The sequence below is a fragment of the Tursiops truncatus genome, chromosome 8 (assembly GCF_011762595.2).
Source record: "Tursiops truncatus isolate mTurTru1 chromosome 8, mTurTru1.mat.Y, whole genome shotgun sequence".
In the NCBI taxonomy this organism is placed as follows: Eukaryota; Metazoa; Chordata; class Mammalia; order Artiodactyla; family Delphinidae; genus Tursiops; species Tursiops truncatus.
Window position 1 is genome coordinate 20,279,886 of NC_047041.1, and position 24,473 is coordinate 20,304,358.

General features: G+C 41.1%; 3 protein-coding genes across 9 annotated transcripts; 1 reads left to right on the forward strand and 2 right to left on the reverse strand.

Annotated features, from left to right (window-relative positions):
- Positions 1–1,822: 1,822 nt before the first annotated feature.
- Positions 1,823–12,881, reverse strand: SDHD (succinate dehydrogenase complex subunit D). 4 transcript variants are annotated; one of them, XM_004314994.4, is made up of 4 exons: positions 12,745–12,881; positions 10,268–10,384; positions 7,396–7,540; positions 1,823–2,820 (listed from the first exon to the last, which is right to left on the reverse strand). In XM_004314994.4, exons 1-4 carry the CDS (start codon positions 12,794–12,796, stop codon positions 2,655–2,657), a joined length of 480 nt encoding a protein of 159 aa, XP_004315042.1. In that variant the 5' UTR covers positions 12,797–12,881; the 3' UTR covers positions 1,823–2,654. The 4 variants fall into 4 exon arrangements, with proteins under 4 accessions (XP_004315042.1, XP_019797451.1, XP_019797452.1 ...); XM_019941892.3 differs by having other exon boundaries at positions 12,754–12,865; XM_019941893.3 differs by having other exon boundaries at positions 12,678–12,816.
- TIMM8B (translocase of inner mitochondrial membrane 8 homolog B) lies at positions 12,766–14,945 on the forward strand. 2 transcript variants are annotated; one of them, XR_004527826.2, is made up of 3 exons: positions 12,766–13,063; positions 13,398–13,534; positions 14,547–14,604. XR_004527826.2 is itself a non-coding variant. In XM_004314993.4 (2 exons), the coding sequence occupies exons 1-2, from the start codon at positions 12,980–12,982 to the stop codon at positions 14,712–14,714; spliced, it is 252 nt and encodes an 83-aa protein (XP_004315041.1). In that variant the 5' UTR covers positions 12,934–12,979; the 3' UTR covers positions 14,715–14,945. The 2 variants fall into 2 exon arrangements, 1 of the variants encoding a protein (XP_004315041.1); XM_004314993.4 differs by lacking the exon at positions 13,398–13,534 and having other exon boundaries at positions 12,934–13,063; positions 14,547–14,945.
- Positions 14,946–16,750: 1,805 nt separating this feature from the next.
- Positions 16,751–24,451, reverse strand: NKAPD1 (NKAP domain containing 1). 3 transcript variants are annotated; one of them, XM_019941889.3, is made up of 6 exons: positions 24,314–24,451; positions 23,062–23,138; positions 20,911–21,011; positions 19,218–19,367; positions 18,291–18,344; positions 16,751–17,559 (listed from the first exon to the last, which is right to left on the reverse strand). In XM_019941889.3, exons 2-6 carry the CDS (start codon positions 23,128–23,130, stop codon positions 17,052–17,054), a joined length of 882 nt encoding a protein of 293 aa, XP_019797448.1. In that variant the 5' UTR covers positions 23,131–23,138; positions 24,314–24,451; the 3' UTR covers positions 16,751–17,051. The 3 variants fall into 3 exon arrangements, with proteins under 3 accessions (XP_019797448.1, XP_019797449.1, XP_004315039.1); XM_019941890.3 differs by lacking the exon at positions 24,314–24,451 and adding an exon at positions 23,767–24,250 and having other exon boundaries at positions 16,751–17,556; XM_004314991.4 differs by lacking the exon at positions 24,314–24,451 and adding an exon at positions 23,767–24,245.
- Positions 24,452–24,473: the final 22 nt, after the last annotated feature.

Sequence of the window (24,473 nt, forward strand, 5' to 3'; positions counted from 1 at the left end):
CCGCAACGAAGAGTAGCCCTCGCTTGCCACAACTAGAGAAAAGCCTGTGTGCAGCAACGAAGACCCAACGCAGCCAAGAATAAATAAACAAATTTATTAAAAAAATATATATACATCTGACCATGTCATTTGCATAATTAACAATCTTCAGTGACTCAGTTCTCTCAATTACTTACCATGGCATAGAAGGTCCTCTACAATCAGTCCCTCTCTACGTTGCAATCGTACCGAATCACGTGCAATCTTCTGCCTGATCTATCTACCATCCTCTAGCCTCCTCACACCTCACCCCAGCTTCCTTGGCCTCGTATCAGCTCCTTATCTTTCAGAATCCAGGTCAAGACTCTCGTCTCCCATGAAACTTGCAAGCAAATTCTTCCTGTACCCTTTGTTACATCAATGCTCAATGTGCTTAACTATTCTTGCACTTATTACACTGTACTGCAATCATTTATCTGTTGCCCCAATTAGACTATGAATTCTTTCTAAGGAGAGAGAAATTCCTACCTCTTTAGCCACAGTACCTGGCACAGTGCCAATTACACAAGATACTTAATACCTACCCAATGAATGTTGACTTCTACAATATGTTTTGAAATTGACTCCTACTTTCCACTGTCACTGTCTTCTACCTCTATCTTCTTATACATCCTTCTGCCTCTAGTTCATCAACCTTCCTAATGCTGCCTAAATTCCTTCTGAAGCACAATTCTGATCATGTCCTGCCTAACCTCAGAAACGTCTTATTGCTGTTAGATCCTGCCTCATCTTCGCTGCCGCTCCAGCAACTCACAGCAACCCACTGATTTTCCAAAGTGACAGCTCAGCTCCAACCTAATTACAAAACTGACCAGGACGTGGGGCAGGTCCACTCTAACCAGCCTCCACTCTAACATTCAATCATGATCTAATGAAGCTTATTAGCATTAGACACCCTTCCAAAGCCAAACTACGATCTGATGGTATTGGTGATAGCTACTCTACGGAAAAATCCATTTCCCCACTCCATTTGACAGCAGTGGTGTACTGGGGGCTGGAGGGATGGGGGAGCAGTGGCGGGGTGGTGAGGAATGACTCTAAGGGGGATCACTATAGAGAATTTTAAAACAATAACGAAACTGACTAAAGGTCAGTCCGCTTTTTTATCATCATAATTAACCACCAATTCTAAACCAAGTCAGTAATAAAATACTCCTCCCTGCCAAGGCGGACTGGCCCACCACCATGACTCCTTGGTGAACTACTGCTACTCAGGCATCACCCCCTTCTGAAACCTTTAAACTGCCCCAAAACAGAATTAACCACCTCTTCCTAAACCCTTAATAAATATCCTACAAGGTTGTAAGCACATTAAGGGGACCTTATCTTTAACCTCCAGTATGAACACTTACCCTTCTAGCCAGCTCCCCTTCGATAGTTTGCCTCAGTTATCCAGTAAGGTCCTCAGTGAGTGAAATGCACCAACTCCCATTTCATCTACATTGCTAGATGAAACCATCATGCATTACACTCATCCCTTAAGACCAGATTAACTGCATACAGTATAAAATTTGAATATAAAGGCTGGCAACCACAGAACACCATAATCTGGACCCAATTCTGATTCCTACTACTTAATCTTATTACTTTCCTCATACCAAACTACTTATACTCAGTATATTTCTGCCTATTACATGTAAGTCTTTTCTGTATTACAGCACTTTGTATCTGATTTACCTAACTGCTAAACTCAGAAGGAAATTTAAACACTCAGTCCTGTTTCCGTGCTATAGATGCAATAGACACTCAGTTCTACTGAATAAAACTATGGACAATTAAGACATAAAAGAGTAGAATAAATTTTTATTATACAGCATTTTTATTTTTAAAAAAACTTTACCTTCATAGAATACATTTTCACATTAGAGATTCCCACGGTGGGAAAACAACAACTTATTACTTACAATTTTATATTTGTGAACAGATTATTTTAGGACCAGTAAAATAAACACATTTGAGGATTAAGTCTCCATTTAGAACCTGTAACAATTTGAAACATCTATAAAGGGACCTCCTCCCTACATGAAACTTCTCTATATTCAGAAACTCTCCAGGTTCTTCTTCCTAGGATCTAGAAATCAGTAATGTGAAATATCAGCATTTCTAATTTTCAAATCTCCCTAGGACACGTAACCATCAGTAACTGGTATCGACTGAAAAGGGGGGGGGATGTTTACAAAAACAAAACACTGCCTAATTTTCTGCAAAGTCTTTACTTACGAATTAACAGTCGTTCCCTTTCTCCATCATCCTAGGACAAATATAGAAGTTTGATCAAATATTGAGAGTAATAAAACTGAATTCCCTTTAAAAGTCTGATAAATTAACAGGCAAAGGCTCATATATAATGTTTAGTTATACTGTGAGTCTTCTGAGAAGCTGTGAGACACCCCATTAACTCTCCAGAATACAAAACTCAGTCTCACAACTTCTTGGATACAATTTCTCTCAAATCTTTCTTCAAAGATTAAACTCTAAACATAACTGGCTGATTAGGAGAAGAGGTTTACCAGCAGACTAATCTGTTATTTCCTTCTTATTGTGAGTTGAAATGGCATGACATAGCAGAGGCAAGCAGGTGTACAATCAATTCTCAAGGTGTTAAGTCTAAAGGGTCAGAGCTTCCACAGCATAGCCACAGCTTTGCAGATGCCCACATCATGATAGTTGAAATAACAAAGCCCAGCAAAGGTGAACGCCGAGAGCACCAAAAAGCCTGCCTTGGCAGCTTTCTGCAACGCAGCCCCTCGAACATAGTCAGTAACAACTTGTCCAATGCCCCTAAAGAAAAAAAAAATCACAGTACAAATGAAAAACCACAAGTGATGTTAGAAGGCTATTCGGTTAACTTGGCTGCAAAAAAAATAATCAGTCAAGTCAAAATGCAACTCATGGTAACAAAAATCATAAACCAAAATGAAAGAATCAAGTGTACCCTAACAATAAAGACACCTTCCTATCCTTCAGATTCAATTTTCCAGTCGTTTATATCAAAGACAGTAACTAATTCCTACTCTATTTATAAAATTTTGTTTTTTATTTTTAAACCCAAACAAATGGCCTACAGACTTTTTCATTAATTGAAAAAGAATTTATTAAGCAGATATGTGCCAGAATCTGTTACAGATGTTGAGAGTACAGCAAATAAGACAGCATTCCTGCCCTTATGGAACAAACATTTTAGTGAAGAGAAAGAAAAAGTACATACGTGCTATGAAGAAATATTTTAGAAAGGATGGCTTGAATGAAAAGAACATCCCAAACAAAAGTAACAATGACCTTGGCATCTCTGAGGAATCGTAGAAAGGTTATGTGGCTGGAGAAGAGAGAGACCAGAAGGCAGGGGCAGATCGCATAGGGGCTTGAAGGTCATAACAAGGAGTTTGAATTTTACTCGAAATACAACGGGAAACCACAGCTGTGCTTTAAGTAGGCAGTGACCAAAGTAAGCAGTGACCTAATTTTACTTTTTAAGTAACAGTTCTATTGAGATATAATTCATGTACCATAAAATTAACAATTCTGTGGCTTTTAGTATACTCACACAGAGTTGTACAACACCATCACTGTTTAATCCCAGAACATTTTCATCAGAAACAAACTCTGTACCCTTTAGCCCATTAAGCAATCACTAATTTGTTTTCTGTCTCTACATATTTGCTAATTCGGGACACTTTTTATAAATGAAATCATACAATATACGGCCTTTTGTGTTGAGTTTCTTTCACTCAGCATAACATTTCCAAGGTTCAGCCATGTTGCACCACGGATCAGCACTTTAGTCTTTGTATGGCCAAATAATCTTCCTTTGTAAAAACATATCACATTTTGTTTAGCTATTCATCAATTAAGACACATCTGGACTGTTTCGCCTCTTTGGCTATTATATAATAACACTGCTATGAACATTATTGTACAAGTTTTTGTGTGTGTGGGGACATATGTTTTCAATTTTGGTAGGTATACACCTAAAAGTGAAATTGTCAAGTCATATAGCAACTCTCTGTTGTTAACTCATATTATAACTCTTTGTTATAATAACTTTTGTTAGACCTGCCAAACTGTCTTCCAAGGTAGCCACAACGTTTTACATTCCCAGCAGAGGTATATGAGGACTCCCACTTCTCAACACTCATTATTGTCCATCTTTTTGATTACAGCCATCCTGGTAAAGTGTAAAGTGGTGTAAAGTGGTATCTCGATGTCTAAAGTCGGTGTAAAGCGTAAAGTGGTATAAAGTGTAAGGTGTAAAGTGGTATCTCAATGAAGTTTTGATTTGCATTTCTCTAATAACAAACAATGTTGAGCATTTTTTCATGTGCTTATTTTCCATTTGCATATCTTCTTTGGATAAATGTAATTTTACCTTTTAAAAAGGTCACTTTGGCTATACGTGGTGAAAGGACAGTGTGGCAAGAAGGGTGGCAAGAACAGAAATAAAACACTAGTTAGGAAGCAGCCGGAGTAGCCTAGGCAAGGCTGCTGGCTTAACTTGGCTCAGACTACGTTCTGAGGAGAGAACTAACGCAAGCTGATGGACTGGTTGTGGGGTTAAGACAAAAAGTAATACCTAGAATGGCTCCCAGGATTTTTGGCTTGAACAACAAGATTTAATTGAATTAGGGAAGAATGGGAGAGAAGGAGGTTTTGAGGGGAAATCAAAAGAGATTTCGGGGGGGGGCGGAAAGAGTGATTTTGGGCAATATTAAATTTGGGATGACTATTAGACATCCAAGTGGATAAGTCGGTCAGACAACTGGAAATACAAGTCTGCAGCTCAGGAAAAGAAGTCTGATTTGAGCTCACCTTGGAAAAGTGTGTCAACAGAGAAATTTTAAAAAGCCTAGAATGAGCCTGGAGGTCAGACCTTTATTATTCAGAGGTCAGACAAGAGGATAAGGAGCTGACAGAGGAGACTGAGAAAGTACAGCTGGTAAGGTAGAAGAAAACAAGGTGAGTATAGCATCTAGGAAGCCAAAGAAAATTTACTTAAGGAGAGAACAGTCGATTAAGTTGAATGCTGCTGAGTTTCAAGTGGAGGACAGAGAATGGACAACTGGATTTGGAAAAAATGAAGGTCTTTAGTGATTTTGTTAAGAATGACTTCAGTTACACAGTTGGGATAAAAAGCCCAATTAATGTGGGTTAAAAAAGATGGGATGCTGGGCTTCCCTGGTGGCGCAGTGGTTGAGAGTCCGCCTGCTGACGCAGGGGACACGGGTTCATGCCCCGGTCCGGGAAGATCCCACATGCTGCGGAGCGCCTGGGCCCGTGAGCCATGGCCGCTGAGCCTGCGCGTCTGGAGCCTGTGCTCCACAACGGGAAAGGCCACAACAGTGAGAGGCCTTCGTACCGCCAAAAAAAAACCCAGCAGATTGGATGCTAAGGAACTAGTGCACAATTATAGACAATTCTTTCAAGTCTTTTCTGTGTATGTTTGAAAAAGGAAGAGAGAATCAGTAAGGTAATTGGAGAAGTCAATCGTAATTTTTAGAATGTATGACTTTAGGGCTTCCCTGGTGGTCCAGTGGTTAAGACTCCACACTTCCACTTCAGGGGGCACGGGTTCAATCCCTGGTTGGGGAACTAAGATCCCATATGCCACACAGCACGGCCAAAAAAGAAAATGTATGACTTTAGATTTATCTCTTATTCTGATTTTTCACCGATTTAGATGGATCTCCTTTCAAGAAACACACATCAGAGAAATCCTACTGTAGCTGTGAGCTAGTATTTCCATATGCAACTGGAATCTTTTATTGTGAGAGGTCTATCTGGTTAAAGGGTAATTCTAACCAACCCTAGAAAACTAGGTAAGCAAAATCACCTTTAATACTAGCTAGAAAATGATTCTGACAAGTTACTTAACTTCCCTGGGGTTTAGTTTCTACAACTGTAAAACAATAGGGTTGGTTAAGATACTCCCCCAAGTGCTTTCAGTACTAACAATCCAAAAAAAACCTCCCCCACCCATGACAGCATATTGTCCTTGCAAAACAACATAAAAGGGACAACTTAAGGAACCCAATTGTTATTAACAAACTTTCTAGAAGGTTCATTAACTTAGAAAGTCTAACAAACTACACTGGGTAAAATAAATAAAAACTGGAAATTCATCCATTCGACAAATATTTACTTAGTGCTATGTGTGAGATACTGCCCTAGGCACTAAAGATATAACAACAAATAAAAACAGTCAAAACTCCTATTACATTTCTTTTTTTAAAAAGAGCAAAACTGAACTATAGTGTCTAGTGATGCACATTTAGGTAATAAAACTATGATGAAATGTAAGAAAACGATTGCTATAAAAATCAGAATAAAATTTTTTCTGGTGGGGGGATGTTGAACCATTATGACTGAGATACAACACAAGGAAGAGGCTCCTGCAGTAGGTGGCAAAGGTCTATTTCTTGACCTGGGGGGTATTACTGTTATAATAATTCACTAAGCCATAGATTTGATTCTTATGATTTTCTGTATCTGTGCTTTCATTCTCGTGAGGGGAGACAAGAAATATACAAGATAAACAGATGATAAAGTATATTAGAATGAAATAAGTGCTACTGAGACAATAAAGACAGGGGAGAGGGATAAGGAATGTTGGGAGAGACACTGCAATTTTGAGTAAGTCGTTAGAGACGGCTTCATTGAGAAGGTAACATTTAAGATGTGAAGGAAATGAGGCAACAAGCCAAGTACATAACTAGGAAAAGTTTCAAGTAGAAGGAACTGTAAGAGTAAAGCCCTGAGGCCTGGAGTGACCCAGGTGTGTTCAAGAATTAGCAAGGAAGCCAGTGTGAATGTGACAGAAAATCGTTGCAAATGAGGAAAGAAAGAGGGGCCAAGACCATATAGAGTCTGTAGATCACTGTAAGAACTCTGCCTTTTAGTTTAAGTAAGATTAGGAGACAATGAAGGGTTTCAAGGAGTGTCTGGACCTGTCTTAATATTTTAACAGGATCACAGGGGCTGCTGTGTTGAGGACAGGAGACCAGTTAGGAGACTACTTCTGGAATCAAGCATGATGACCAGGTTTGGGGCTTGAACAAATAGAAGAATGGAAATGTCATTAACTCAAATGGGCAAGAATACTGGACGAAGAGATCTGGGGAAGATCAGGAACTCAGTTTTATGACATGCTGTGTTCAAAATGTGTACAGATATGAAAGCAAAGACATCAAATAGGCATGTGGATACATAAATCTGGGCATATAAATAGTTTACATATGTTTTAAGGTTCTCTTCAGATCTTCAGCATCTCAACCAACTTCTCCCTCATATGCAATAGTGAGACAAGCTCACAGCAAACAAATTGAGCTGACAATGTAATACTGAAAGGACTGCTGTACTTGCCAGTGACTATGAAGAGTGAGGGCTGCAGCCAGAGAGTAGTCCACCGCAGAGCAAGGATTCAAATAAGCAGCTGGAATTAGGCCCAGGAGCAAAACACTGACAACCCTCTCACCAGTCCAGTGGAGAGACGCAGCCTTGGAACCAGCTGTAGAAAGGAAGGACGAGATTCATAAGAGTTGCAGGGGGAAACACACATCTCAGTATTTGCCACAAAATAACCCACTGACATAATGGCAAACAGAATGCATGGAAGACTTAACTCTGAGCATAAACAGGGTAAGATAAAGGTAAGTGAGAGATGCAATCTCCTTTCTTTGAAGTCTTTCAGCACAGGGTGTCTCAACACCTACATATGTTAATTAGAAGACAGATCCACTTTGCTTATAGGCAAGAAGATGGACAAAATATCTTTGCAGAATTACCAATCTTGGACTTCAGTGTAATAGACAGATACCTTATGAATATAAGTTGGTGACACCTATGGAATTCCTTTAAAACATCACTCTTTTGTTTACACCTAATCAAAAGTAAAGTAATATTGTAAGTAAAGTAATATTAAAGTAAGTAAAGTAATATTAAAAATCCTCCCAAAAGAAAATTAAACCAGCCAACTCAAAGAGAAGCAAAGTTCTCGGGCTTCCCTGGTGGTGCAGTGGTTAAAAATCTGCCTGCCAGGGGCTTCCCTGGTGGTGCAATGGTTGACAGTCCGCCTGCCGATGCAGGGGACATGGGTTCATGCCCCGGTCCGGGAGGATCCCACATGCCGCGGAGCTGCTGAGCCTGCGCTCCGCAACGGAAGAGGCCACAACAATGAGAGGCCCACGTACGGGGTGGGGGGGGGGGAACCTGCCTGCCAATGCAGGAGACACGGGCTCGAGCCCTGGCCTGGGAAGATCCCACATGCCGAGGAGCAACAAAGCCCATGTGCCACAACTACTGAGCCTTCACTCTAGAGTCCGTGAGCCACGACTACTGAAGCCCGCGTGCCTAGAGCCTGTGCTCCGCAACAAAAGCCACCGTGATGAGAAGCCCGCACACCGCAACGAAGAGTAACCCCTGCTCGCCACAACTAGAGAAAGCCCGCCCACAGCAACGAAGACCCAACAGAGCCAAAAATAAATAAATAGATAGATAGAAGCAAAGTTCTACTGTCAACTTTTAGGGTCATGGTTCTTCTTCTGTTCCGTTACTTATAAACAGCCAAAAATAGATATGGAATGTGAAAACTTCTTTTATTTTTTTTTTTATACATTTATTTATTTTTATTTATTTTTGGCTACACTGGGTTTTCATTGCTGTGCATGGGCCCTCTCATCCAAGCTGCGGTGAGCGGGGACCACTCTTCGTTGCAGCGCGCAGGCTTCACACTGTGGTGGTTTCTCTTGTTGCGGAGCACGGGCTCTAGATGCACAGGCTTCAGCAGTTGTGGCTCACAGGCTCAGCTGTTCTGCGGCATACGGGATCTTCCTGGACCAGGGCTCAAACCCGTATCCCCTGCACTGGCAGGTGGACTGCTAACCACTGGACCACCAGGGAAGTCCCTGAAAACGTCTTTTAAACAAGTGAAAATAAAACGGGCTTTAAACATCTCTTTGAGAGCCTCTACCTTTTTTTGGTTACACACCCCATTGGGAATCTAATAAAAGGATGGAGCTACTTCCTGGAAAAGTGCACATAGATACACACATTAAAAACTGTGTAGGGGGACTTCCCTGGCAGTCCAGTGCTTAAGACTCTGCGCTCCCAATGCAGGGGGCGCAGGTTTGATCCCTGGTCAGGGAAGTAAGATCCCACATGTTGCGCAGAGTGGCCAAAAAATTAAAAAAAAAAAAAATTTTTTTTTTTTTTTGGTGGCGCAGTGGTTAAGAATCTGCCTGCCAATGCAGGGGACACGGGTTTGAGCCCTGGTCCAGGAAGATCCCACATGCCGCAGAGCAACTAAGCCCAGGCATCACAACTACTGAGCATGCGCTCTAGAGCCACGAGCCACAACTACTGAGCCCACATGCCTAGAGCCCGTGCTCCACAACAAGAGAAACCACCGCAATGAGAAGACCGCACACCACAATGAAGACTAGCCCCTGCTCGCCACAACTAGAGAAAGCCTGTGTGCAGCAATGAAGACCCAATGCAGCCATAAATAAATAAATAAATAAATAAATTTAAAAAATAGAGACTGTGTATACAACTTTGGGGGAACTTCCTTTAGTCCCATGCACCCCAAGTTAAAACCACTCTGCTAAATCTAACTGAACGAAGTTCAGAAACAAAAACTTTTCAAAGATAACATAATTCTAAAAAGCAGGAAAACTATACTTGCCTAATTACTCATAACTCAGATGCAATTATAACTGGTAGACTTAAGAATCAAAAGAAGTCTTCTCTGTAAAATACTGATCTTTCTAGACTTTAAAAATGAAAATATAGTTAACTTGTTATTCACCTACAGATTTTCTAAGATTTAATACCTAAACAGTATTCATCCAAGAAATGCCATGATTTTAATATCAACCTAAATAAAAATAAGCATGTCAATTACAGCTATAAATATGCATGATTTTTTAAACTGTCTACTATGCCAAATTATTTGGATCTGGCTCCTCTCCATTAGCTACATAAATAAAAGTAACTAAACTATATTGAACAGATTCTTCCCACAGAACTATTTTCTTTTTAAAAAGTTAAAAAATTTAAAAAGACTTAGACCAGAAGTTTCTGTATGAGTGTAAATGGCATGATTCAACCATGCTAGCATTGTGTGCCCAGGTGTAGGCTAGGTCTTCATTTGACAGAGTTGGACACAAGAGTTCCTCTCAGAGACAGCAAATCCTGCCAAAGGCATGATAATCAGCCCAGATGAAGATGGACATACAATGGTGGCTGGGTGACAGGTGAATGTGCTGTATTCCACACCATCCTGGGGTTGATCGGTCCTGGAGAAATGCTGAGACATGAGCCGGTCTGACCACTGGGGTTCGGAGGAAGAGAGCTAAGGAAAGAGACATAAGGGGGATCATAAGCACCTCTCCTTTAACAGGATTGACAGACTTTCTAAATGACCATAGGCAAGCGATTTAACCCCAAACAGGGAATGACCAACTCATCTGTAAAATGAGGATAGCGTCTATTTCACTGGGCTGCTATGAGATTAGACTAAGTAGCCGTGGAAATATTGAAAAATCAATGAACACTTACATAAAAGGGCTTCACTTTGACTAATTAAAAAAAATAACTTATAGCTCCTTTCTTCTCCCATGTATTCATCTATTCATCCAACAAACATTTAATACATGCAAGATTATGCTCTGCACTATAGCAAGAGAGATAAAAGACAAAGTCTTTGTCTTCAGGGAAGTCAGTCTAGTTTGGGAAATACCATCTTCCTTTTCAAGATCAATTTCTCTGCTTGCACTCTTGAACCCATCCCTTTCTGTCCTCTTTTAGATCTTGTCTCTTGGTTTAAAAATAGGCAGACCTAGGTACACCCAACCCTACCAATGCTGCTGTGAGACGATGAGCAATTAAGTTAAATAGTCTCTCCAAGAGTCAATGTCCTCTCTTTTGTAAAATGAAAATACTGGTATTTACTTCATAATACTCCGTTGAAAATTTTAAAATATATGTAAAATGTTCAGCATAATTCCCAGAATGTTATAAGCACTCGATAAAATGTAATTTCTCTCCTGTATCTTTAACCTCTCCTTCCTTCCTACTGACCATTTTCCCTCAACTGATGTAATATAATTAACCCTTCCCTTGATCCTATGTCCTCTAATGCCCATGCACTCTTCCCCTGCTCCCTTTCTTCACTTTCCAAACATGGCAGCCGCTCTTAAATGTTTGCCCAGGATTCCATCATCTGCCCATTGCTCTCCTTGCTTCCTATGCCCACCCCTAGACATTTTGTCCACTCAACTTCTAGTGCCTTTAAGCTGATGAAACCCAACTCTGTATCCCCAGGCCTGATATCTCCCCAGAGTTTCAGAAGTTTAAGTGCCTGGAAGGCCTCTCGCCTGAGATACCCCACATGGTCCTCAAACTTACCATGGCAAAAACTAAAATCACCCTTCAACTCACTTTCTCATTTAAAATTGCCCCCCATCTACATGCTTACCACTTCATTTAATGACATCCCAGCCACTCTTTCACTTTACCCAGAAATCTGGAAGTCATGTAGGACATTCCCTCTAAATTCAGTCAAATGCCAAATCATACGATGTATCTCCTAACATTTCCTGAGACAATCTTCTCTTATGTACAACTTTCCAAGTTCAGGACCTCACCATCCTTGCCAACACGGCTACAACAGTGTCTCAACTCGTCTCCCTGACTTATGTCTTAGCCTGCCCCATTTCCCATGATGGCCATCTACCACATTGTTACCAAAGTGGTCAATGTAAACTGCAAATCTATGTCAAATCTTTCAAGGGCTCCCCTTCACACGAAGTAAAATGCATACTCCAAATCAAGACAAGTTCTTCTCTGATTTGACTTCAGTTCACCTTTCCAGAACCATCTCACTCCTCATCTTGAGCTTCACACTCTAATATCTGATTTGTTTTGTTTTCTCTCTTAACAAGCAGTTTCTACTCCTTCATCATTCTTTTGCTCATCCCAGTAGCCCTAACTGTAATGCCCTTCTTCTTGTGGCCTTCCTTACCCTCAACACTCAAATCAGGCACACCTCCTTCAAGAACCCAGACAGGGTGATCCTTCCAAAACACATAGCTAATATATTCTTCCTCTGGACTGGCATACAATTTACTTACTGCACAGTTTTCTCTTTATGTTATGTTTTCTCTTTATGTTATGTTATGTTTTCTCTTTACATTATGCTTATATGTGTTTTCTCTACAAAAACGAAAACTCTTTGAGGGCTGGAACTATGTTTTTTCACATTTGTAACCCAACCATACTACAGTGCCTGGTATAACACAAATGCCCACTTCTATAATTATCGAACTCAACTCCAAGGGAAATAGGCAAGACGTGGATTGGGACTTTGACCCTGACACTTTTGCGATTCAGGGAGGGAGCACTCTAAAAACAGCGAATGGGGAGAAAAAGAGAACTCATGTGAATAGCCTCTGCAAGACCATAACTTTCAAATTACCCCATCACCACGTCAGCCCAGAGCAGGGGAGATATGCTCTCGGGTAAATATCTGGGCCCGCAGGCAACGCTGGTGATGCCGTGGTTTCGGCAGGAGCCAGAGCTGCCAAAGGGAAGGAGGAGGGACACCCCCGCCCCGCCCCACCCTACCCCCGCTCAAAAGGTCTCACCGCCCAGCAGACGAATCCTCATCGCATTCCCTTCCCCCTAAGCACCTCCGGCTGCCAGGACCCTCACCTCGCCCACCTCCGGCACCGCAGAGGACACTCAGCCTCCAGAGAGTCGCCATGTCGCTCGGGAAGGCTCAAGGTCATCCAGCAACCCGGAAGCAGTCATATGACAACATCCACCCGCAACGACGAAAGAAAACGAGGAAACGGAAAACGCCGGGTGAACCGGAAGTTGGTGTTGGCTCGGTCCCGCCGCACATGCGCACACAGCTCGTCGGAAGGTCCCGAGCTCGACGCAGGCAATGGCGGAGCTGGGTGAGGCGGATGAAGCGGAGTTGCAGCGCCTGGTGGCGGCGGAACAGCAGAAGGCGCAGTTCACTGCACAGGTGCGGGGACAGGGACCAGTGTGAAGAGAAAAGAGGGTGAAGTACAGGTTCCGGGCACCCGCGGAGCTCTGAACGGTGGCGGGGCGGTGCGGCCGCCCTATGCTCCGTGCCTGCTGCGCCCGGTTCTGCTCACGAAAGAAACGAGTCTCTCCTGTCGCTGGTGACCCGTAGTGCTCAGGTACCCTCTAAGCAAGCCTGTAGTGGGGGGAAAGAGAAGGTGTAAAGCGAAGAAAGGCTCGGGCGACACAAAGGCACGGGAGCCTAGCTTGGCGGTGAGCTCTCTGGGCTGGCATTCGGAAGATTCCGGTTCTAAGCTTGCCTCTGCCCCTTACAGGTCACGTGCCCATAGACAAAACGCCCGTCCACTGTAAGTCTTGGTTTCGCAGTCGCCCGCTGCCTCACTGGATATCGAGGATCATATGCAATAATGTATTGGAAAACGATAGAGCAGTAGAGCATTATTGGATCAAGGTGGGCTCTGAAGTAGTCGGTCTAGACTGTTAGTTTAGAACAAGGGTTTTGGAGCATGGTTCCAACCGCGGCGTTGCCCCTTTCTAGCTGCATGACTAACCCTAAACCTAGTTACTTAACCGTGCCTCTTAAACGGAGGTGATAGTCATCTTTTAGGACCGCAGAAAGGATTGACTGCTTAGTACCCAGCCTCCCAAAGTAGTTAAGCCCTTGGTAAATGGTTATTCCCCCGTGTTGGGAGGAGGGGGGGGAGGGGGTGGGAAGGGGAGAGTTCGCTGAATGTAAGTAGCAAGAACCCTGGTTAGAAATCTTTGGGTGCTGAACATTATGAAAGTGCATACATTTTCTGTGCCTGTGTGTGCATTTTTCTGTAGATTGGGCCCGTAACCTTCATCGGATTCTCAGATATGTCCATGACCCCAAAAAGGTTAAGAACTACTTAAGAATAGGTTTAGAATGAGATGAGTGCAGTGGTTTGGGGGAATTAATTGGTACCATAGCCTCCCAGCTTATGCTGGTGCTAGTTTGGAAATATAAAAGAAGGTATTAATCCTGCCTGAGATTTTCTATCTGACTAAGGAAGTGACACAGTTAGAAAATAATGGGCAGTGCTCTCAAGGAGGTAATAATTTAAACTGTGGAAAAATCTTTAGGGAGGAGTATTGAGAGTCAAGTTGAGTATGCTGTGTGTGGAACTCATTGAAACAGATGGGTTGGGTGTTAAATAAGGGAGTGCCCTCAGTGGCTAACAGAGAAACTGATGCATTAGGGTGACTTGATGGAAAGTACATATTTTTTAATTACTAAGAAAAACAGAAAAGGAGAGAATAAAAGGATTGTTTCAATGTAGGGATGAGGAGTTGGTCCATATTGGTGACAAATTAGAAGTGAGGAGAGAGTCAAAGAATAGTCAGGTGACAGAAAATGAGAAAAATGGGAAGGAAATAAGAAAATTCATAGAGTTAGGCCTGTCTGCAGACCCCAAGTTGTTACTATTTTTCTTTCTTCTTAGGTGCATCACTTCATGGAGTTATGTTGGGATAAATGTGTGGAGAAGCCAGGGAATCGCCTAGACTCTCGCACAGAAAATTGTCTCTCTAGCTGTGTGGACCGCTTCATTGACACTACTCTTGCTATCACCAGTCGGTTTGCCCAGATTGTACAGAAAGGAGGGCAGTAGGCCACCCCGTGGGAGAATGACCGAAGAAGCAAAAGACTTATTATTAAGCAGGTTGAAGGGCCAGCAGGGGAATGTTGTCAACCCATTGTCAGGTTAACTTCAGGCTGTTACCAAGCCTGTTGGTGCTAAAAAGTAAGAGATCAAATGTTCAAAAAGTGAAATTTATTTATTGGGAATTCAGAAATTCCATCTTGTATCACAACAGTTATTCAATAAATGTGAATTCTCCAACTCTCTTTTTTTAAATCCCATTTTAGGGTTTAATATATAGATCTCTGATTGGCAGGAACATTAGAAACAACTATGTTCCAAGGCCAATAGTGCAAATGAGAGATCTTAGGTTTTGAAGAGCCACCCTAAGCCATATTTAAGGGGGCTGGAAGAACCATCAAAGCCTTACCCTAAGGCATAGAAGAGAATTTGGGGTTGAGAAAGGTGAAGAACAGAAAACAGCTTTATTGCTTATACAGGACCAAGAAAAGGTAAACATGGCAAAAAACAGAACAGGCAAAATGTGTATTCACTGGGAAGAGGCCTGCTAGTATGAGAGGAAGGGAAGGTCAAGACCCAAACAGAACCAACTTCCTGGAGAAGCCTTGTTCCAATGGCCCATCTTCCTGAGTCTGTGCTTAGAATCAGTACTTTAATAGCACAGAAACTATGCTAAAAAAAAAAAAAAAAAAAATCCATGTAGAAAACTCCTTCCCACGAAGATTTCACTTGCTCCAAGAACAAAACAATTGCATTAGGTTAAGAGGTAGTAATTATATAGACTATTCATCCCTGCTTGGGCCACTAATAATCCCAAAGGTAAAAATATGCACCATGGGACATCAACAATTAAGTACCAAAGTATTAATATTTCAAATAAATATCCCAAAAAGTAGCACCTGCTTATAATCAAGGGATAGGGAACCTCTGGCCAACCATGTATTTTATGACTAAGCATTTTATTAGAAATCTGTTCTGTAAAGAGAACAAATTTAATAGTTAAGAACTACAAAATATTACCACCTCATGGAATGTTGTCATAGTCTATTGCTGGTGTCGTACAGTCATGCTACCATGAAGTATTTCTGTATTACACATAGGGAAAGTAAGGCCAGGGAGGTTGACTTACCTGCTCCGGACCTCATAACCAATGAATGGCAGACCAAGACCAAAAGTCTGCGCCTTCAAGCTTTACTTCACCCATGAAGTGACGACCAAGAAAAAACAATGTCACTTGATCTGCCGTAATGAAAATAATTCATGTGTTCTGCCAGCCTTCTTCCAGTGATATTTTGGTTTCTTAAGAATTAACATAGTAGGGATCACAGTATATAGCAAAGGGAAATAACAAGGTCTCTGCTTGGTGCTTTAATCCAAAGGCAGACTAGGAAGAAACGGATATGTCCCTGAGAAGCCTATTTCATTTTGGAACTGATTCAATCTAGTTTCAGGAAAAATCTAAAGTTCATTAACAGATTAAGAAATGAACAAGGAAGACAACACTTAAATAGCTGTTGCTGCCCTGAATCCTGTTCAGAGCACCATTAGCACAACTAATGCCTAATTCTTCCTCATTTGGTTGAGGACTTACCTAAGAGAACTGAAGAAATAATTCTGAACACAAGTGCATTTAAGCAATAAACAATGGAACTAGAAAACCTTTTACTATCCAATTACCATGTTTAGGGGTATACTGAGTGTAGCCACAGACCCTGTCCAACAGGGAAATTTGTCAAAAACTCCTAGTCTCCCAATAACAGCTGTCTATGGATGTTATCATGAATGGAAAATGTTTGTTCTTATGTTCATTTCCTCATCAAGTAAACTGGACCACACCTGTGGGGTCAAAATACAGAAAGATCAAAAGCACCAAGGCTAAAGACAAAGTCAAGTTGTGGCACCTACTATGTAAACAGACAAGAGCAACATGATGTTCCCTTATCATACCATTGTATACAGCACTAGTTCCAATCCATCTCTTGACCCCCAGCCCTTGCTTTCCCCAAATTCAACATTCCAATTGGTATACCCAGGTCATTACTGGATTCAGCTTTCCGGGTCCTTTAATTTGCTGCATATGCACTCTACGCTAAATGTGATTAATCACAAAAAATAATCTCTTCAAGAAACCTTCATAACAAAATAACCAACTCCCTATTAACAATAAGAGGATCAAGTTTAACAGGCCAAAATAGAAGACAAGAAGTCTGTCAGAATGTATATAGATGGCACAGGACAGCTCTGACCTCAGGCCCCCTGTGCTGAGCAATAGAGTCACTGGCAAATCCCCAAGGTGTAAGAGCTGTAAATATCCAGAGTCATGCAGGAAACATGTTTCTTTCTCATTTAGTCATCCTCTGAACTCTCAGCAGACCTTTCATCTGTAGCCACTTTCCAATTTGTGCGTTTGTTTGTCCTCTCCTGTATTTCACTGTTAACTACAGGGATGTGGGCTTTTTTATCTCTCTTTTTCCTTTTGGTTTTCTTAGTGTCTCTTTCCTCACTTTCCTCAGAACTGCTGGATGCAGAATCATCTGACTGGGAAGTGTTACACTCTGCCTCTAAGAATAAAGCAGATTTCTTGAGAGATTTTTTCCTGGATTTTTTCTTGCGCTTATGTGGTTGTTTCCTTTTCCTGGTACTAGAAGCCCCAGTTTCTTCTGAGAACTCACTTGAGGAATCTGCTGTTATATCTGTGGCTTCCTTTTTGCTTTTCTTCTGTTTTTTGTGTGACTTTTTTTTCTGCTTTTTTTTGTGGGATTTCTTTGACTTCTTGTGTTTGTGAGATTCATGGGTAGATGATTTTACCTGGGGAGATGTTTTCTTCCCATTGGTAATATCCTGCTGATCACTACTAATAAAAAAGAAAAATTGCTTTACTGTAGAAAATAAGTGTATTTATATAATTTTTATATTCTGCTTTCTAGATGGCAAGTTGGGGTTAACATCTGAATTTTAAATCAAAACTGATATAGTGTTACTATGAGACTTTATCACTGAGTTTTTGTTTCCTCATCTTTAAAATGAAGACAAAAATTCTAATCTGCCATACTGAGTTACTGTATGGAACACTATATATAAAAAAAACCTACATGCTGTAGATAATGCCAAATATCAGGGAAAGGCAAAATACCAGTCATCTCCCAACTAAATCTCCTATTATTTCTCTGGTTACATTTTTTATGGCAAATGTTGTATACTTTATAAAAATTACTAACTCAGGACTTCCCTGGTGGTCCAGTGGGTAAGACTCTGAGCTCCCAATGCAGGGGGACCGGGTTTAATCCCTGGTCGGGGAACTGGATCCCACGTGCATGCTGCAACTAAGAAGTTCGCATGCCGCAACTAAGAAGTCTGCAAGCTTGCTGCAACTAAACATGCCGCAACGAAGATCCCACCTGCCTCAACTAAGACCCAGTGCAGCCAAAATAAATAAATAAATAAATACTAAAGTAAGTCTGTAAATCATTTATACATATACATATATCCACTCTTTCAGAAAAAAAATTAAGAACTTAATTTATAATTCAGACTGTGTACTAATCTTACTTTCTAACTTTTTTTCAGTAAGTGTACTTGCCTTACCTGTCTGTTTCGAATTCTTCAGGGTATAACTCTTTATATCCACTGTGACCCCATCTGTAAAATAACATTTTAGTACATGTATTGTTAAAGCAATGCATACATTTCTTAAAAATTAAAGACAAATTAGACTTAGGAGTGTACATTTACAGAGACACACAGAACCAAGGAAAAAGAGATATGGTAGAGCCAACACCACATTTATAGCTCGGTAACTTGGTTACATTTTCTGTACTGAACGCTCATTTCAGACACAAAGGATTCCTTTGTCCATTGGTAAGAAAACTTGACATTTTCTTACTTAAGAAACACTAAGGGGCTTTTATATTCTACTCTTCAGCTGTGAAGTACTTCTCCAAAAACACTTCATAACATAATGCTGTCTACCTTAGGACAACTTTTTTTAAGTAACAACTTTATTGAGATATAATTCATATACCATAAAATTCACCCTTTTAAAGTGTACATTTCAGTGGCTTTTAGTATTTTCAGAGTTGTGCTACCATCACCACTAATTTCAGAACATTTTCATCACCCCCAAAAGAAACAATCCATTAGCAGTCACTCCATTCCTCCATCTCCCGTAGCCCACGGCAATCACTAATCTACTTTCTATCTCTATAGAATCATCATGAGTGGCCTTTTGTGTCTGCTTTTCTCACCGAGCATAATGTTTTCAAGGTTCATACATGTTGTAGCATGTATCAGTACTTTATTTATACTGCCAAATAACATTCTATTACCATCCCATATACCACATTTTTTATCCATTTATCAGTTGATAGACATTTGGGTTTCCACTTTTCTGGCCATTATGAATAAATATGCTATGAACATTTCTGTATAAGCTTTTGCAGAGATAATTAATTTTTAAAAGTACACATTCTCAGGCCAAATACCATTAATGGTCACAGGAATTTAGTCACAAACCTGTCTGGCATGTTAGCTTCATAATCATGTAACTTCTTGTTCCAGGATTTAGCCTTAAGAAAATCATCATCCAGTGCCCCAGAAATTTCATTCTTTGGCCTCCAATAGTCTCTTTGACTTTCTTCATCAAAACCATCACTACGCATCCGGCTGTAAGAGAAAACAGAAGAACTTTTAGATAGAAAAGCAATCTGTGAGGTTATTTTATGGAATATCATGAACAAAACTCACTGAACAGGCTAAGGGGAGACAAAAACAACCTGATACTTAATGTTAAAAAAATACTTTTTTTTAACATGATCTGTTCCTCTCTATTAATTTGTACAGTTAGGTGTTCAATGAAAATATGATCATCACTACCCGTCCTATTGCAGAGTATAGACGAAATGACTTTTCGACTGTGGCATGCTGTACCTCACTCACTGATCCTCAAAGAAGGAAGCAGAGCATAATCACAGCTGGGGACATTTCAAACTGCCCTAGAGATTCTGAAATACACTCCCTTCCCTGAACATCAGCAACCTGCTGTAGGTAAGTCAGAGTAACAGTGGGAGCAAGGTGTAACCCATGAGTAAGTTGGGGTGGATAAACAGTTGAGAACCACTGACTTAGCCTGTACTTACAATATCCACTAACCAGTCACTAAGCCAGTTAATTGGTTATCCAAAATATTTGAGGACCTCCTATGTGCCTGCCAGGCACTGTTCTAGCTGCTGGGACTATAATGGCAAGTGAGACAATCAGAAACCTGCCCCTAAAGAGATTATGTTTTAAAGACTTATTCATTATGACAGGCATTAATAGTCCACTCCAAAAGAACAATATTTTGTTCCTGGAAATGCTGCTTGTAACTGAATAACCAATACAAAACAAATCATCATCTGCACTAAGTACTTCCAAATTCTCAAAGAACCATCTTCAGAGAGAAAACAGACTGACAAGGTATTTATTTTTATGTTGAGACTCTGCCTTCTTTACCATGGATACCCTGAATACTTTCTTGTCAAAAGCCATTACACACAGCCAATCACACTCCAAAGTCCACACACTGCACAGGCACACTCTACTTAAATATCTCACTATTAACTATTTCCCTGTGTGGTTTTAGAAATCAGCATTATTACTTTATAATCATTTTTCATACACACAGATCTATACTAACAGGCATATGAGACGCAGGAGATGTTCCCAATACTCAGATATTCCTACACCTCCACAGGTAAGACAACTAAGCCTGCATGATCCTTCATATCCACACTCAAATTATTAAGAAGGTAATGTGAAAGGTTGTGTGACTAAGATAGTAAGAAGATGGGGCAAAGAAAAGGCTGAGAGAGAATGAAAGACTAATAGGGGAAAGGTGTGAATGATCAGCTAAGTGACCATAAGATACCTATAGAAAATCTTAATTTAAAAGCCATCAGATAAGGTCAGAATCCACAGAATCCTTAACGTTTACAATTGTTCAAGGCAGAATTTTTAAGTTCTCCATTGCAAATAAGTGCAAAAAGTGGGGCCACATGCATCATAGCCATTACCTTTATGATTGGGTCTAGATTTATTGAAGAGGAAAGGCTTAAGGACTCACAGAACTGAATTCATCTATCTTTAGCATACCATAATGTTTTTAAACAAAAGTTGATGATTCTGAATGAGATGAGAATTATTTTGGTTCTCAGAGTCGCAACTTCACCTTGAACTGCTGGGTAACATTTTCCTTTTCGCCCCCCGGTACGCATCTTCCATCTGTTTCTCCAGTTCTCTTATTTTCCACATATCTGATTCCTCCTGAATCTGGATTTTTTTTTTAAAGGAAAGAAATAAAAATAAGTTACTAAAAATAACACATTATATCACCAAAAAGTAACTGAAAATACGGTCTGCACTAATTACTGGATTACAAACTGAGTTTTGATCAGGAACCTGGGAAACAAATTCTGGTTTCTCTAGAGTGATTAAACAATCCAATCTAGTAAATCTCAAATATGTAGAATTCTGCAGCAACAAAAGAGCTTTTTCACCCCTGCATAGACACACTTATCACCTTATTAACTAAGCAATTATGCTGCAATTAGCAAATGATAATCCCTTATGTTTCTAAAATGCTTTATGATTTTAACTATATCATCTCTCTATTGAACTTTAAGCAATCTTATGAGGAAAGCAAAGCAGGTACCATTATTATATTTTACTGAGAAGAAACAAAAGCTCAGAGATTTTTACCGAAGTCAAAAAGCTAGTAAGGACGGGTCTTGAAACTTTCTAGGCTAAGTCTCTTTTCACAACATAATAATTTTTGTTAAAAACAAAGCAAAACAAAACAAACAGCATGGGAACTGTTAGAGAATTTCCTGAAAGGCAGAGTATAGCTGCACAAAGAACAATAATAAATTTTATTTCTAAGTCCTCCTGTAATATTTTGTTAAATCTGTCCTAGATTTATCTTTTTTAGCCACTGCTTTCAAATCTAAGCTCACCATCCAACTGGCGTGGTTTATGCAATTGCAGAGGCTGCTTAGGTAACAGTTATACCCTCACTCACAATGAGAATATCAGGTGATATGACAATAATAACATTTGTGGTCAAACTAGTTGTACGGTTCACCAAAGAAAACCAAACAAGGGTGCTTGACCCTTGTTTCATTATATGTGCTCTCGTAGGTGACCTCACCTACACTCATGACCTCTATCATTTCCTATATCAGTAATCCCCAAATCTTTATATCCAGCCTCAACTCTTCTCTAAGACTGAATTGCGAACTATTTGGACATCCTATAAGCATTTCACCATCAAGATGTTCAAAACCAAACTAATTACCTTTCCCATCACACTTGTCTCTTTTCTTTAGTTCCCTAACTCAATTAATGGCACCATCATCATTCACCCAGTCACACAAGGTGGTTATATTTGATTCCGTAATTATCACTATTATCCAATCAATCATCAAGTTCTTTGAACTTCATTGCCTAAATTCCTCATCTTCATCCCTGTCACTGTTTTCAAGTGAACCACTCATCATCTCTCACCTGGAACATTGCAATTGCCTCCTAACTGGTCCCTCTGCTGTTTCAACCCATCTGATCTATCCCCTACCCAGCTAACAAGTCATCTTTCTAAAATACAAATACAATCATGTCAAACCCTGCTTAAAAATATCTGATGGCGGGCTTCCCTGGTGGCACAGTGGTTGGGAGTCCGCCTGCCGTTGCAGGGGACACAGGTTTGTGCCCTGGTCCGGGAAGATCCCACATGCTGCGGAGCGGCTAGGCCCGTAAGCCATGGCCACTAAGCCTTCGCATCCGGAGCCTGTGCTCCGCAACGGGAGAGGCCACAACAGTGAGAGGTCCGCATACCACCAAAAAAAAAAAAAAAAAATTTGATGGTTTCTTTATTGCCTACAGGAAAAAGTCTAATCTCCAAGCATCACAATCCAACTCAATTTACCATTTGGGCCTCATCCTCTGCCACTACCTCCCACATTCTCTACTTTCTGGATGCATACAATTTCTTGCCCCAAATGCTTCATGTTCCTTGCCATACACTAGTACATAATGTTCCCTCTGTCCTGAATGATCTTTTACACCTGGTAAACTTGATCCTGTTCATCAAGAACTAGTTCAAATAACACCCATTGTGTGAAGCCTTTCCTAATTCCCCAAGGCAGATTTCATTATTCCTTCCTCAGTGCATAAAAGGACTTTGTGTATGTCTGCATTACAATACTTATCAAACTATATTCTAATTATTTTATTGATCTTTGTCTCTTCTAACTGTATCAAAATAATTCCTAGCACACTGTATGCCCTCATTAAGCATGTGGAATAACTAAGTTGTACCTCTCACCTTATTGTGAGCATCTGTGTGCCGGATGACGTTCCTCAGGAGGACCTTCCCCAAGGGAACTCGGGACATTCTTCAATCTGAAATGAATCAATAAGTAACATTTAATAATAATTCATTTTATTACCTTATCTTTTATTACTATGTTATAATGAAGCATGAGATAAAGGAAAGATCACTGAACCAGAAGTCAGAGGTCCTGAGGAATAGTTTTTCCTTCACCATTAAAAGGGGAAAACACCTGACCACACTACTGTGAGGATAAAAGGAGATAATGTTCATGAGAGTTCTTTGAAACTGCACCAAATTAAGCGCTTTCAAGAGACCCATTTTATTTAATCCTCAAAATAACTATGTTTTATGAGGCAAGTGTCTTCATTCCTATTTTGTAGATGAAATTCCATTAAAGCCATAACTTGCCCAGGCCACATAGTCCAAGGCAAACATGGTTCAGACTAGAAATCAACTCCCGAATCCCAAAATTAGTTTGCAATTAAACACCTAGATTTGAGAGTGTCAGGACCACAAATGTCAACAGTAAAAAAAACTGACGCCTAAAAACATTAAATGCAGAGATGCCCTAAATTTCTTCATTCAAGAGAATTTTATGTTCTATTTTGTACAGAAGCCTCCAAAAAAAATAGATGACAGGGATATTCACGTGTGTAGCCAGCAGGGGCTTTGTGCACCACTCCAACGCTCACTCACCCCTCGATCCTGGGGAAATCAGGCATCTTGCTAGTGTGAGACGAAGAACCACTCCATTACAAGATCTCCTCCGACCCAGAAGCCAAGCAAAGGCAGCTCTGCAGCTTCACCCGAGTCCTTCGTGAAAACGCAGCCTTCCCACCGGTTATTCCGCCCTCACCCGTGGCCCAGGCCACGGCCGCCTTTCCCTCAGCCCAGGCCGACAGGCAAATATCTCTCCGGACTGAGGCCGGAGGCTGCTCCGGCGCGGAATCCGGACGGCCTGGTTGGCTGGGGCATTCCCCGCTCACGCTCCTCTGGGATGGACCCGGGGGTTGGGTTTCGCTCCCCAAAAAGGATGGGGGCACTTTGGACGGGTACGACCCTCGACTGGGCCCCAATTTGTATCTAGAGTGGCTGACGGGGGGGTTGGGGCTTCCAAGTGGAAGACAGAGAAAATACCCCCATCTTCGTCACCGGGACCCCTGCCCCCCAGCGGCCACGGAGCTCCCGGTAACCTTCCCTCCAAACGCCCTCCCCACACAAACACACACAAACACACCCATACCGTGCGCCGCAGCCTCGCGTGGCGGGGGTGGGGGAGGAAGCGGTCTGAGAGAAGAGGGTGCCGACTTCCCTTCCAGGCCGGAAGTCGTGCTCTTGAGAAATTCTTCCCACCAACAGGAGTCCCAGAGACTCCCACAGGAGGGTTTCCAGGACACTCTAGA